Source organism: Strix aluco, chromosome 5 (genome assembly GCF_031877795.1).
Source record: "Strix aluco isolate bStrAlu1 chromosome 5, bStrAlu1.hap1, whole genome shotgun sequence".
In the NCBI taxonomy this organism is placed as follows: domain Eukaryota; kingdom Metazoa; phylum Chordata; class Aves; order Strigiformes; family Strigidae; genus Strix; species Strix aluco.
Window position 1 is genome coordinate 44,350,085 of NC_133935.1, and position 14,651 is coordinate 44,364,735.

A 14,651-nucleotide genomic window follows, 5' to 3' on the forward strand; every position below is an offset into this window, starting at 1 on the left:
GTTTTCACCTAGAATACCATTCATCCACAGTCCAGAAACACGCACACATCACAGAGAATGATATGTTTTCAGATTTTCCTTTTGAAAAGAGAAATTGAGTAGCTTTTCCCTCCAAAGAATTTCATAGTCAAGATGTAGAAGAGACTGCCTGGAACCTGTTGGAGATGCATGGATTTCATATGGGCTGCAGTGAAAGGACCTGGGAAATTCAAAGTCAGTCTAGGGAACTGGTAACTTGTGGTGCTGTCCTACTTTATTTTAGGTTACTCTGCATCTGGAGGGATGTTTTCTCTTTGGATCTTCTGTTTGGTTGGTGGGTCTGTCTCTCTCTACCCCACTCCCCCTGCACTCTCTCCCTCCTCCCCCCTGCCATTCTCTAAGAGATTAATTCACTTATTGAATTTACCTTTATATTTTCTCTTACAACTTTCTTCCTAAAGAAAGCATCATCCTTGTAATGCCGTTGCCTTTCCACTTTTATAAATGCCTACTTGAATCAGTCACCCAGTATTTCAGAAGTATGGGACCAGAGGGTACATTAACCTTAAATTTCCTCTCTTTAACACAGGTAAAAGAAACTGTATCTTACTTTTCCCCTATGACATTTTTATTAGGTCTTGCTTGTCTACATCAACTGCTTCACACGGAAGATGTTGTTCTGTATTGCTGCTCTGGAATTAAGTATCTGGGTGCCACAATATCAAAATAGTTCTGGCAACTGAATTTTAAACTCCAGAATATAGGAGTGTCTTTTTCCTGCTCAAAGTTTTATTCTGTTATGTGTTAGTCATTACAGTATGTTTTAAAAAGATCATCTGGATATAAATTAAACAAGGTTCTTTTAAAATGTGTTGGTTCCAACTTGCCAGAGTACAGATCAAAGGAAGATCAAAATATGAAAAATTTTGTCAGGCTAGAACAGTAGGTCAGCTTTTGTTTTTGTTGAATCTTACCAGGTTCCTGTTTCAGTTTGTTCTGTAATTGATTAATAGGTGGTGATAACTTAATGCTTTCTTAACAGTTTTAGAAATAAAAGCTAATTTTTAGAATGACTGCTTATAAAAGAGATTTATTGGGTGAATAAAGAGTGTTTAAGGTCATCCCTAGGAAATCCACACCAGGAAAAAATAAAATGTAATGTATCTCAGAAATAGATGTAAAATCTTGGCAGCTAGGAGAATAAGGGGAGGGGAAGGAGCCTGGAGTGGTTTTGTATGTACAGATATTCTGTGGAAGTAGAGATCTAGAAAGTGCACAGCTACAAGGTGTTCAAGTAGTTGAGTGATATAATAGCTGTTTTAAGCTTATTTGAAAGCACCTCAGCTTCTGGAAAGAATGGTTTCTGTGGAAATAATGAGTGGAGATTTTTTTCCCTCTGAGTAGTGAAAGCATATCCATTCAAAGTTGAATTTGTGTTGCATTCCATGAAAAACACCTCTAGAAATTTTTCAAGGTGTTTAGAATCAGGAATGGAAGATAAATGGTATTTCCATGACTGTTGTTCCTGAGAGATGGTTGTTTTTGGGGAATTTTGATGGGAGGGGGAAGAAACGTATTTCATCTTTCTTTCTCCTACTTTTCATGCCTGCAGTTATTCCTGGTTCGTGTTAGGATCAGGTTGCCTTTTCAGTTGTCAAGCATTCAGGTGTTATCTCACTTAAATATCTGACTGAAACTTTGTCTGCATTGCAGAAGATATGTAACTGCTGTTTCCAAGGAAATAGCAATCTAAAGTTGTACTGAATGTAAGAAAGTAGATCTAGTTAATCAAGATGTGACTCATGAAGAAGATTGGAGTTAACTTGATTGGCTGGATGGAGGTAGAATCTACCTGTTCCTGATACGTAAAAAGGCAAAAAACCCCAGCAATAGACCTTTTTCCTTCATACACTGAGGTGGTATTTGCTCACATCTTGAAGAACATACAGAAAACTGTAGGAAGCCCACATTTCAATTGCATGTGAAAAAATAAATCATTTTGATGGCCTAATTTCAGTCAAAATTTAACCTTGCAGGTTGCAGGAATATCATTGTGGAATCACAGTTTATATCAGTGTATAGTCAAATTCTAGAACCCTGCATGCCAGAATATACCAGCATACCCTAGCAGTCTGATTTGATCCAGGCGATTTGCTTTAATTGTTTGTGAAACTTTTAAATAGTCTTTCAGAGGATTCCAGTGAACTGTTTTCATAGTCCAGTTGACTCCAGAGTTTGTACATGTTTAAAACAATGTTTGTTAGTGCATTTTAACTAGTGGGTTTGTAATGGTAGGGTTGGTTTAACATCTGGAAATCTTTGTCAGACACTTGTAAACACAGACGACAATATTTATTTAAAGCCTGATGACCAGCTTGTTTATGTAATCTCTGTATTGGCCAGATGAAATACCAAGATGAGCTGGGAGTAGAGAGGGGAGTTAGCAAAGTTGCTTGCATCCTAGTTTGACAGAAATTTACTTGGCAGTAAATGGCTTCATTAATAGAAATGATCTGAGCTGCCTTTACTGCCCTTACACATTTGCTTTCTCTTGTGCAACAGGTGTGTGTGTGTTAGGCTATGTGGTGAATCAGGTGAAGGAGCTCGTGTGGAACGAGACAAATCTTTGCTTTTTCCTTGGTTATTTTCACTTAGATCACAGCCTGTCCTGCATTAATATGTGGCTACACAGATGCTTTTGTAGACATGACAAAAAGGGAGCATGACGAGATTTCTGGAGCAGTGCTGACATATGTCAGTTTGTAGTGTTCTTGAACTCCCGCCTGAGATGGAGCAAGAGCAGGACTACTTGAATATATAGTTTATTAGCAGTAGTATGTACTGTTAAAAGGTAATGCAAGCTGCCAGAGATCATGTGCAAGAAGCAAAAGTAGTTTTAAAGCTGTGTTTTAAATACTGTATTGAAACGAGTCTTTGATTTTAACTTCATCTTCAGAATGAAGAACTGATGTTGTTAGATGTCTTTGGCAGCAGTATTTTTTCAGCGGTATGAAGGAACCATTAGCATAATTGTAATGGGTTACTTCTTTACTGATTGCTTTTCTGTTCAGTATTTCCACAAACAGTAAAGAATTCTTTTTTTAGAGAGATGTTCAAGTAAACTCTTTGCTCTCTTTGTTGCTCATAAACAATATTTTCACAAATCGTTCATTTTTATAGTAATGACTAGGTATTTTAAACATTGGGTTAAAACTCAAAGTTTAAAAATATTAAAGAATATAAGCAAGATTTGTAAATTAGTATTTATATCCATGCCTAATCATCTGCTTTTCAGTTCTTTGTAGAACAGGGATCTCCCTCCTTTCTTCTTCCCCTTCTTCATTTTCTGCCAACCTTCTCCAAAAGTGGTGGAGGAGGCAAGATCTTAAATTATAAGAGATGTTTGCCTCATTTTAAGAGTTTTTGAATAGTTTGAAAGCTTAGGTTCATTTTTGATTAATAGATACATAATGCTATTTATAGTATGACTACAGATAATCCTGTTCCCAGCAACTTTTGGATAAATAACACACACAAAATAAATTTCATAACACGAGAACAGAGTTAAATAATGTATTTCCCTGGTGCTGGCATCATCACCTTAAAGAATGATTGGTTTGCATTTACATTAGAGGTTCCAAAATAATAAAAGCCACAATTTACCAAATTTGCGGTATTAATTTGGTTATCAGAGGAAATTGGTTTTATGTATCAGATATGTATTTTTAACTTTTTGTTTGTAGCTAGTTTTAACTACAAAAATAAAACCCACTAATATTTGCTGTAGAAACATGTTATAAAGGACTAGATAATTGTGTTTTCAGTTTTAACAACTGTCATTTTGTAGCAAAGGAGAGTATTTGCCATGTACTTTGTCCCTGAGCATTTGTTTGCTTTCCTAGTTTGCTTTTTCTGAAAAACTGGCTTTTCTGAATAGTACTGCCAAACTTTTAGTCTCCTGTTAAAGTAAATATACAAGTCTATGTATACAAATTGCTTTACAGCTTGTATTTGCATTTACTATATGAAAATAAAGTCTTAGCGAACTTAAGGGTATACAATGCATACATTGCATCCCTTTGGTGTCAAGAGTAGAAAATAAGCATCCAAGATCCAGAGATTTCTTTGTACAAGGGTATGTGTGCTTCACTAGACTGCAATGTCACGTGCAAATTCTCCCTTTCTTGTGAATTCTGCCTTTCACCAGAAGCAGAGCTTATGCTTGCTAGGAAGCATGGCCATAACCTCAAGGCTTCATCATTTTCCTGAAAAAGAAGCTAAAAAAACTGAGGAAGCTTAGAGCCTGGAGTTCCTACTTCATTGGCAAGAGTTGTATCTACAGACAGGCAAAATTTTCACCTAGTCACTTATGTGTCTGTTTCTTCATCCAAGCTTAAAAAGAGAGTTGAACCACTTGTCTATGGCTAATGGGACAACCAGGATGTTTCTGAGACCATCACCACCAAGAGCTGTGACTGATATTACTGGTACAGCACTTCAGTTTTCATATACAGTAAACAAGTATCTCCACGTATTAGATGAAACTGCTTGAATTTCTTCGCATACGTCAGAGTGAAATCACCTTGTCAGTCATTGCTGACTGTCTTAAAGCTAAAAATCAGGCTGTTAACAGTCCTCTGTGTGTAAAAGTTTAGATAGGCAAGTCTCTAGATAACAGTATTAGAGGGCAGAATTAAATCCTGTGAAGCTGCCAGATGTTAGGTTATGTGTTCACTTAAGCTCACTACGCTGAGAGAAGAATGCAGATGGAGAACTCGGACGAGCAGAGGAGAAGCACAGAATCATTAAGACTTGGAAGGGAAGTCTCAGGAAGTCTCTAGTCCAACCCTGGTGGACAAAGCAGGGTCAACTGTAACAAATTACTCAGGACTGTGACCCAGTTGGGTTTTTATTATCTCCATGGATAGAAACTCCATAACCTCTGTAGGCAACCTGCTCCAGTGTTCAATCTCATAGTAAGAAAGTATTTTCTTACATTTAAGTCGAATTTCCTGTATTTCAGTTTCTGTCCCACTGTCTCTCATTCTTTCTGTGGGCACAGTGGAGTATGACTCCATCTTCTTTACCCCATCAGGCATTTATACATGCTGGCATGATACCTCCTGAGCATTCTCTTCTCCAGGCTGAACTCTCCTGGCACTTTCAGCTTCTACTCATGTGTCAGATGCTCCAAACCTTTAATCATCTGTGTGGCCCTTTGCTGGAGTCTCTCCAGTATGTCTTTCTTACACTGAGAAGCTCAGAACTGGATCCAGCACTCCAGCTGCAGTCTCACCAGGGCTGAGCAGAGGGGAAGGATCACCTCCCTTGGCCTGCTGTTAACACGTTCTGAGGATGCCATTGGCCTGCTTTGCTGCAAGAGCACATTGATGGCTCATGTTCAACTCGGTGTCCACCAGGACCCTCAGGTCCTTTTCTGCACAGGAGCTTTCCATCCGGTCCACAGCGTGTTCTGGTGCTTGGGATTATTCCTCCCCAGGTGCAAGACTTTGCATTTTACTTTTCTTGAACTTAATGAGGTCTCTGTTAGCCCATTTTCCAGCCTGTCAGCGTCCTTCTGCATGTCAGCACAACCATCTGATGGATTATTAACCACTCATCCAAGTTTTGTGTAGTCTGTGAACTTGCTGAGGGTGCACTTTGTCCCATCATTCAGGTCATTAATGAAGATGTTAAATAGTATCGGCCCCGGTATCAACCCCTGCTAATTGACTGGCGTCCAGCTGGACTTCATCTGCTGTTCATAACTCTTTGGGCCCAGTAGTCCAGTCCCTTTTCTTTGCATCTCACAGTCTACTTACCTGGTCCATATTTCAGCAGTTTGCCTGTACATATGTTGTGTGGAAGGTGTTGAAAGCTTTGCTGAAATAAAGATAAATGTCATGTGCTCTCCCTTCATCCACTGAGCCAGTCACCTCATTGTAGAAGGCTGTCAAGTCAGCCAACCATGATTTCCCCTTCATATATCCATGCTGATTTCACCTTCTTGTCCTTCAGGATTTCTTCCATCACCTCCTCGGAGACTGAGGTAAGCGCTGGTCTGTAGTTCCCTGGATCTTCCTTCTTGAAGATAGGAGTGGCATTTACTTCTTTCCAGTCCTCAGAAACCTTCCCATTACTGCCATGACCTTTCAAAGATAACGTACCCTTAGTAAACTTTAAAAATAGCATGGTTCCATTTAAAATTGTTTCCTTGCCCTTTCAGAGGTGAATTTAGGTTGCTGTTTCATAGCTGTGAATTGCTACTTTTCAGATGCTGTCATCAATGATAAAATAGTTATCAGTGTTAAAACAGCAACCCACTTTGTGAGTTTCTTTAAATTCTTTAAATTAATTAAATTAAATTTAATTCCTGACTTCGTTGAATATTGTTCTGCTTATATTAGGGAGAGTGTAGCACATATTGCAGAAGTTGAAAATGCTTTGTAAAATAAAATATACTTTTAAGATCAAGTTTTGTTTCTGTAATACAAATAATTGTCAGCTTTATTTTCTATAGTAAAATAATATTCTTTTTATCCTATTTTTTTAGCTTGTTTATTTACTTACAAAGATTAATGCACTGATCAGTGAAGGTAGTGTAATGTTTTGTAGGATTTTCAGAGTGGATGGAATTTTCTTGATTTGAGAACTTGTTTGTTCCTTTGTCAGCAGTTAGTGTCATAAAGAGAAAGAATTTCATGCTTTGCCATTATCCATTACTTTTTCCAGGAAAGGCAATTGTTCAGTTCATTAACTCCTTAAATATTCTTCCCTGACTTTTTACCTAATATTTGCTGATGCTGGGGGGAGTTTTGTCTATGACTAATAAAATAATTGGTTCATGTTCTTCTTACAGCATGCTAAAAAATATTTGTGGATTTACTCCATCTAATCTGAGCCATCATTTACCAGTTGAAACATGTCTTAATTTTTCTGTGTGATCAGACTGGTATTGGGAAGCTATAAGCATAGCATTATTGATGCAAATATATTCTTTTCAGGTTTTCTCATTTGTACATAATGCATCAGTGTTTTTTAGGGATTGTATAACAGTAAATGAGCCCTTTTCCCCACTGTTCTTTTTGTTTCCATTTCCATCTTTACAGATCCAGAATAAAAATGTAATGGATTTAAAAAAACAGACAAAAAACCCCAAACAAAATGTAATCATAGTGAAGACAACTTACTGCATTGCAGGGATCTGAAAAGCAATGAAATTCTTTACCTTAAGCTAGAAAAAATATGATAAAACTTGAAATCTGCAAGTAATCCACGTGTCTGTCTTTGAAGGGCCAGATGCACAGCTCTTGCACCACTGAACTCATATTTAAAGCCTGTACTCTTATTTAAAATGTGTTCTGTTTTTCACTATTTCAGATGTTAAGATCATTTCCAAGTAGCAAAGGAGATGCAGAGTATACCTTAAGTTTGTAGTCAGAATGCATTAAGCTTCTGCAGGTGCTTATAAAGCAGTGATCTAAAAATTAACTTGCTGAACCTTGACAAGTCACTGTTCGACATTTCAGTGCACAAAACATCCACGTATAGACTTCTAGCCTACCTGCTTAACAGCAAATGCCAGGGGAAATGAGGTGAGCCAGGCTGCAACACCTGGGTTAGCATTGCAAAGAGCGTACCTGTAGTTATTGTGACCCAGCTGATACGTAATAAATTGATTTGGGTCTCAATCCTGACTATTTGCCAGCTTCAGTTTTTGTTCTGTCTAGAAGGACAGCAGTGGTGCCGAAGAATGGGAACAGTTTTGCTCTGCTGCTCTTGGACAAGTAGGTAAACAGCTATCACAGTGCACAAGTGTTTTCCATATTAGTAGTGGTAGTGAAGGTGTATTGGTGGCAGGGTGCATACTGTTTTGGTAAGCTGCATGTTCTGGATGCTGGGGCATGGAGTAAGTGCATCCAGTTTTAAGATGTAACCAGAAGCTGTTGTTTAAGGGTTCTGAGCTAGTGTTCAGAAGCAGTAACACGGTGACAATAATCCTAGTATTCTGTCTATTTCTGACAGCAAAATGGTGCAAAACTGAGTTGTACAGCAGTGATTTGAGCCATGGGCCTCCTGCTCTTAACTGCAGGCTTAATTTTCTATGGAGTGGTAAAGTACTTTGGAAGTACAAATACAAGAAAAATGTTAATTAGTTTTTCCTCTTTATTTCTTTTAGGACTGCTCCAGGATGGTTTCAAGCAGGTATAAAAGGTATGAGATCTTTGTACACAACACATTTCTTTATATATATAGTTCTGCTATAAGCAAAGCTGATCAGCTGGGTGTTTGTAGTAGAGGCCATCATACTGCTGCTGTAGATATATAACCTGGTTTTGGGGTAAGGACCTGAGGCATGCAGCAAACTTATCCAAACTCCTCTATTATGTTACTGTTTTAAAATAAATTTATCTAATATTTTGCTGGGTATTACTAGTGCAGAACAGTTTCCCAAGCAAATGCCTAACTTGCCTGCACATTACCTTGAAGCTAGTAGTTTCACAGTTAATTTATGAACCACTGTCTTCTGAAGTTAATACAGGAAGATAATTTTGTAGCTCTCCACAGTAATGTTGAAAGAAATTTCTGTGGTTTTGTCATACTACTGTCTCAGTTGTAGGGGCTGCTGCCCACGTGTGGCTCATCCTGTTTGTTATTTATTTGTCTTTGAGCCAAGTGTTATCTTGGTCATTACTCAAGTTCTTTAATCAGAAAAATATTTCAGAAGCTCTTGATACACCTGGTCAGTGTGTGAAATTTTTGCCCATGTGAAATTAATACTGACACAGCTATCACAATTATTAGGAAAATGTGATGGTAACATGAGGTCTAAAATATGTCAACTGAAGCAAGGCATTTGTGTAAACATGTTTTTATTTGACACATGAATGTATTCTCTTTTAGATATCCTTTACTCAGGTGAAATGTATAGGTAGTTCATTCACCTGTGTGTATATATCCTGGCTGTAGAAGTAAGCGCAAAAAGCACCTACTGTTACCTAGTCTTCATTGGTGTATTTTCCACCCCTCAGACTTGTTCACCTATAGAATCACAGAATAGTTTGGGTTGGAAGGGGCCTTCAGAGGTCATCTAGTCCAACCCCTTTGCCATGGATAGGGGCATCTTTCACTAAACTAGGTTGCTCAAAGCTCCACCCAACCTGGCCTTGAACACTTCCAGTGATGGGGCATCCACAGCTTCTCTGGGCAACCTGTTTCAGTGCCTCACCACCTTCATTGTAAAAAATAATAACCTGTCCTGTTATGCTTTAGATTTCTTAGTGTGGTGCTGTCTTTCATATTTACATTCCTGGGTTCTCATAAACCTAGTCGAGTGATGCTTTTTATTGCTGTAGGGGTTTTTTAAATCACTTTGTCATTGCAGAATGGGTAGACTTATTGTTACAACCTTAATAACTATATAATTTCATGATTACTTATTAATCAAACACGCTTTCGTTCAGTCTCCATTTCCTTTTCAGTCCCCGTGCAGAATTTCATTGCTGTTTGATCTGCCGAGTATCTGTTGTGTGCCATAGTGCTTTGTGGCTTTTCATAAACCTTATCTTTACTTGGCTCACATGCTGTATATACTCATTCACTTTCAAAAACTTGGTTGTGTGAGGGGTGGTAATAAATAGAAGTTTGCAAAATCACATTTGTATCTTATTTGAAAATAAGCTAATTCTTCTGATTAGCGTTGCAAAAATAGGAAACTCTTAAGCTAGAAAATGTTAAAATAAGACTTGTTCGTGCAGTCTTTGTTCAGTCGGCTTTAGTTATATGTGGGATGTACATTCTTTGTTCATCAACTTTCCTCCTCAGGACTGCCATCATGTTGGGAATGAATCTGACTTGCTGTGAGCTGCTGTTCAATATTTTGTTATGTATGTTGTCATCTATCGTACTCATTGTATAGTCTTCAAACCTCATATTGAAAACAAAGGATTATTTCCCTGTGAAGTCAGCACAGTGCGCAGTGCTCACAAATACTAAGTGGGTTTTATTCTGACTGTACCTCTGTGAGGTATACAATGTCCACTGTGATTAGAGTTAAAAGTATCTATTGATTTTCCTCTATATTTGAAAATTTCTACCTCCCATGAAGTAATTTTTAGGTAAGAGTGCTTGAACAGTGTATGTCTCTCAGGGGCTTCACTTTCTGGTGTGAGTGCTAAAGGAGTCAGGACCAGAGTCCTCTTCTGTTCTGATAATGTTTGGCTTGTTTGCCCCTTGCAACATCTGCAGTAAGGGAAGGTCTTACAGAAAACAGCCTCCTCTACAGTAATTCTTATTCAGATCACTCGGATCTCACTTAAGCCCCAAATACAGTAGAAGTCATTTGGCAACTGAAAATGCTGTTCTGTGATTATACCTGGAACTGGAATGTGAATGCCAGAAGGCTGAACTGAGACCATAAGCTGCTTGAATGTTCAAATATGTTCAACTTAATGTGCTTTTAACAGTTTTGGGTGTACTTCCTCAGATTTTCAAAGCAAACTGAGAGTAAAGCATGTTCTAACATAGGGACAACCACTTTGAGATCCCATTTGAAACTGTTACTTGCGTTACTCTGACAACAGGTGGTCAGTACTTTGTGGGTGGGGAAAAGACTGTTAGTAGACTTTATATAGAAACATGACAGCAAAAGTGAAAAGATGTTTTCTTAAAATCTTGGGCTCTGTTATAGACTCCCTCCCCCACAGAAAGAATGCATTATTTGCTAGAAAATTTCAGGCTATTTTCCTCCATCTTTACTACTCCTGCTTCTTCTCTTTTGCCTTTTCCCTCTTCCCCAGTTGATCCTCATCAGAAGTGACATCTCTTGATCTCGGCATTTTTGTTCACTTCACTGGATTCCATTTCCTAGCCCAGTTAGACACCCTTTCCTCACTCTCCCCCTTTCTTTCTCTTGCATCCTTACATTTAACCACTGAGGTTCTAGTCCTCTCTTTGTTATTCTTCTGATTTCCTGTTTTTTTTCTCCTGTTTTGTCTCCCTCCTCTGTCCTCTTCTGACTTCTAGTCCTGGGTTACTGATACCATTCCATTCCGGGCTTCCAGTACCTTCTCTTTCCCTTCCTGTGTAACTGTTTACATGTCTACATTGAAATACCCAGTGTCCTGGACTTAACAAGACAAGAGAGACTTAAGAGTAGAGAAAAAGGATCTGTGCTGTGTGTTCTCATGGAATTGGTGTTCTCTCAATATCTTCCAGGGCTCAAGGAATTGCACAGATTGTACTACCTATTTAATCAGGCACACTGGCTACTTTGCCTTATATGGATGCAGCAAGCCATGGTTAAACATTTATATGACACTCCTGAGAAACTCGTTTCACTGAGTGTCCATTGACTGGTGGAAGACATGTTTTTTACAAATGAACTCTGCTGGCTGCTGTTGTGTTATTCTACTTCTGCTCTGGCTGACTTGGACAAACTGAGCCAGTCTACTTATGCAGTAAAGTAAATAAAAGTTTGGGATGAGGATCTTGGTCTGTAGTTGTAGTCTGTCTTCTGAATTTACTTCAAAAATTTACACATTTATACCCCAGAGGTTTGTGGAGGGGTTTCTTTGTAGGTGCATCTTTAACCACATAAAATATTTTCAAAAGAAAGTGATGGTTCTGTTCTGATCTGGAATGGTACTGTAAGATCTAGTAAAAGCATGACCAGAATCTTCAAGGTCATGCTGACATGAAGGCCACAGGACATGTTCATGAGAGTATTTGAGAGCTGTGATCAGCCATCTGTCCTGACTGTGAGCTTCATGTGATTAAAATGTGTAGGTATTCTTCAGTTGTAATAGCCTATATCAACTTCCTCATCTCTCATTTTTCTCTAAACCTTTCTTAATGTGATGTGCCTCATCTTGGCCATTCCAAACTACTATTATTGTAACTGGGTCTACCAGTTTTTGCACTGCTTTGTGAGTAGTTATTTTAAAGCAACGAGCACGTTGCCATTAGTAAGAATGGTTTTCTGATTCAACATAGTTGGTGTCATCCCTGATTTCCCAAATAATAGAATGACAAAGTGTATTCTGTTGATTGAAATATTTGAGTGTAATCTACATGTAAACATGAATTATATTTCTCTTGTGTTCTGTTTACTAAAAAGTTTGCAAGTAACAGTAAAGCAAGATGGGTACATGGACATAGGAATATTTTTAAAAGCACAGAGTTAGTTTTAGCAGCTTATTTTTAAGACCATCTACTAGCTTTTGAACCAATTTAGCTTCTTTTTTAGAACTGTCTTAAATTTAAAAGAAAACCGTGCGAATCAGGATTTAAAATAACTCAGAAGATGTTTTGCATGGTTCATTAATCAGACAGATCAGGCTGGATCAGTTTACAGAAAGAGTTAGATCAAAATCTCTTAGTGGTTCAGGGGTGTGTTCCCCTTATAAGTTTATTAGTGGAAATGAATACAATATGGTATGGCTTTATGGCTTCCAGACAAAATGTCAGAGATAATTTTTTTCCCCCTCTTAGGATAGTCTGGCACACCAACATGGAACCCAACAGGTAGAGACCCCTTGCCCACTAATTCTAAAAACCTACATTGTAATCAAGTTTAACGTTCATGCAAGAGTTTAAAAATAAAAGAGGAAAAAGAGATCACAAGAAGAGAAGTGCTTCAGAGCACTCGTTGGAGGTGCTTTGAAGGAAATATTAGAGCACTGCTGAAATTCTCTTGCTCAGTGTTTTTAGATTACTACAAAGCTTAAACTATAACAATTTACATTCCATCATACTAACCTTGGTCTTACTAATTCAAAAAAAATACAGCTGCAAAATACTGTTTCATAATACTATGCCCAGACTTGCCTTCTTGCCTGTGTTTGGGAATTTTGCAGCAAGGATTGGCTGTTCAAAGCATTGTCTCATCTAGCTTGTTACGTTAGGGACTCTACTGTGCAGGTACGAACACTTGAAATAGACAGGGATCACTCAAGGTGACTTGACTTTTGTATCCCCTTTTCAGCCAATGCTGATGTTGTGAAAAGGCAGAAACACTTAAGGCTTATTTCTGCAGAAGCTTTTGGTGTTCAGAGTTGAGCCAGCTGCAGTTCCTCACTGTCCCTTGTGCCAGTGCTCATACAACTGGACAGGTTGATGCTTCAGGGAGCCGATATGGCTGAAAGTCAATGGCTTCCTTTTGAGGGCTGCCGGATTGCTGTATCAGCTTCTTGAATGGCTTCCTACTCAGTCACCTAAAGGCCAGGAAAAGTGGAGGAGGCTGAAACTTGCAGCTGTAGAGGAGGCAAGACTGCCTTTCCTTAGCTCTGCTCTGAAAGCCACGGACTTGGCTTAAGCAGGCTGAAGGAACAGAAGTCCAAGGTGGCCTATTTGGAAGTACTGTCTTTTGTTCATTCTTCCAAAGAAGCTGTTGGCAACTGGCTGGATTTTAGCGACATAATTAGTTAGGAGTTTCCAAATCAAGTGTAGCTACAAGATTCTGGCAATAAAAATAAAGTTGAAATCAATGAAATCTGGTTCTGACTGGGTGATTTTAATTGGATGAAATTGCAGTTTGGACAGTGCTTCAGGAAAGCGTTGAAAGAACCAAAGAGGCATTGGAAGGAGCAAGATTTAGTCCACCTTTCTGTAATATTGCTGTTAAACCTGCCCCTGTATGAACAAATGATTTTATTTTATATTGAAGGAATTTACTAGAACATCATTCTGAAACAAAAGTTTTGTTTCTGTCTAAGAGTAGTCAAACTGTGGTGTGGGTTGATTTCGCTATATGATTTTTATTTAAGTACAGCCAGAAAAAACTTTCAAAAGCAAATCGTAAGTTGCAAAAGTGTTTTCTGGTTTCGGCATTCTAGTACAGGAATACTTATTTAAAATTAGGTTTTGATAGTGGCTGATTGAAAGTAAGCTGATGGAAGAAGTTGAATTTTGTTAAACATCTTGTCAAACATGCCCTTTTGAAGCAGGAGTGAGGGATATTTCGATCCAGATGCATTCTCATTTGCTATTCTCTGGGTGGACATTTTAATCCAGTATAAGTATGGCTACACAATCTCAGATACCCTTCTTGAAAATAATTTTGAAAATACTGTTTCCTGCAGCCATAGCCTGTGGCTAAGATGTTTCAGCTTGCAAGTGTTGATGCAGTCATATGTGCATAACTTACTTGAATACTAAAAAGTGGAATACATTTTGAACTGCATTCTTGAGCAGTGACTTTTTCAACTTGCAGACCCCTATCATTTTTCATCTGGTGCAGCTTTTACCCAGTGTACATCTACAGACAATAGACTTGCTTTTCTTTCATACCTTGTGTGAGATTCTGGCAACTTCCAAGTTGCAAGTATTTGTAAACCTTTGTTCAGTTAGGAAGTGGAGGAAGCAAGGTTTCAGTTGTAGACTCAAACTAAGTGGGTTCTGCTATCACATGCATACACTTTTCCCTCTCTCCCCCAAAAGAAGTCACAAACCCGATTTCTTTTCTTAATAGTATGCAAAGATCTTTGGTTTGGACAGATCATTATTATTACTATTATTGTTACTTATTTATAAATATAAAACTGGTTTTTAAATATATATTAAAATATGTATTTTTTATATATAAAAATGTACGTATATACGTACAGGTGTATTTCTAGAGATAGCTTTTTGGGGGCTGGTTGATAGGTATTTTCTCTTAGTAAAGCATAGAC

The 14,651-nt window shown here is 38.1% G+C and overlaps 1 protein-coding gene across 2 annotated transcripts in view; it reads left to right on the forward strand.

The window, feature by feature from the left end:
• The window catches only part of PAWR (pro-apoptotic WT1 regulator), an 84,476-nt gene that overhangs the window by 55,882 nt on the left and 13,943 nt on the right, over positions 1-14,651 (forward strand). For both annotated transcript variants that reach the window (XM_074827154.1, XM_074827155.1), the window contains exon 4: positions 8,159-8,193. In XM_074827154.1, coding sequence (XP_074683255.1) covers positions 8,159-8,193 — 35 coding nt within the window. The remainder of the gene's footprint in view (positions 1-8,158; positions 8,194-14,651) is intronic.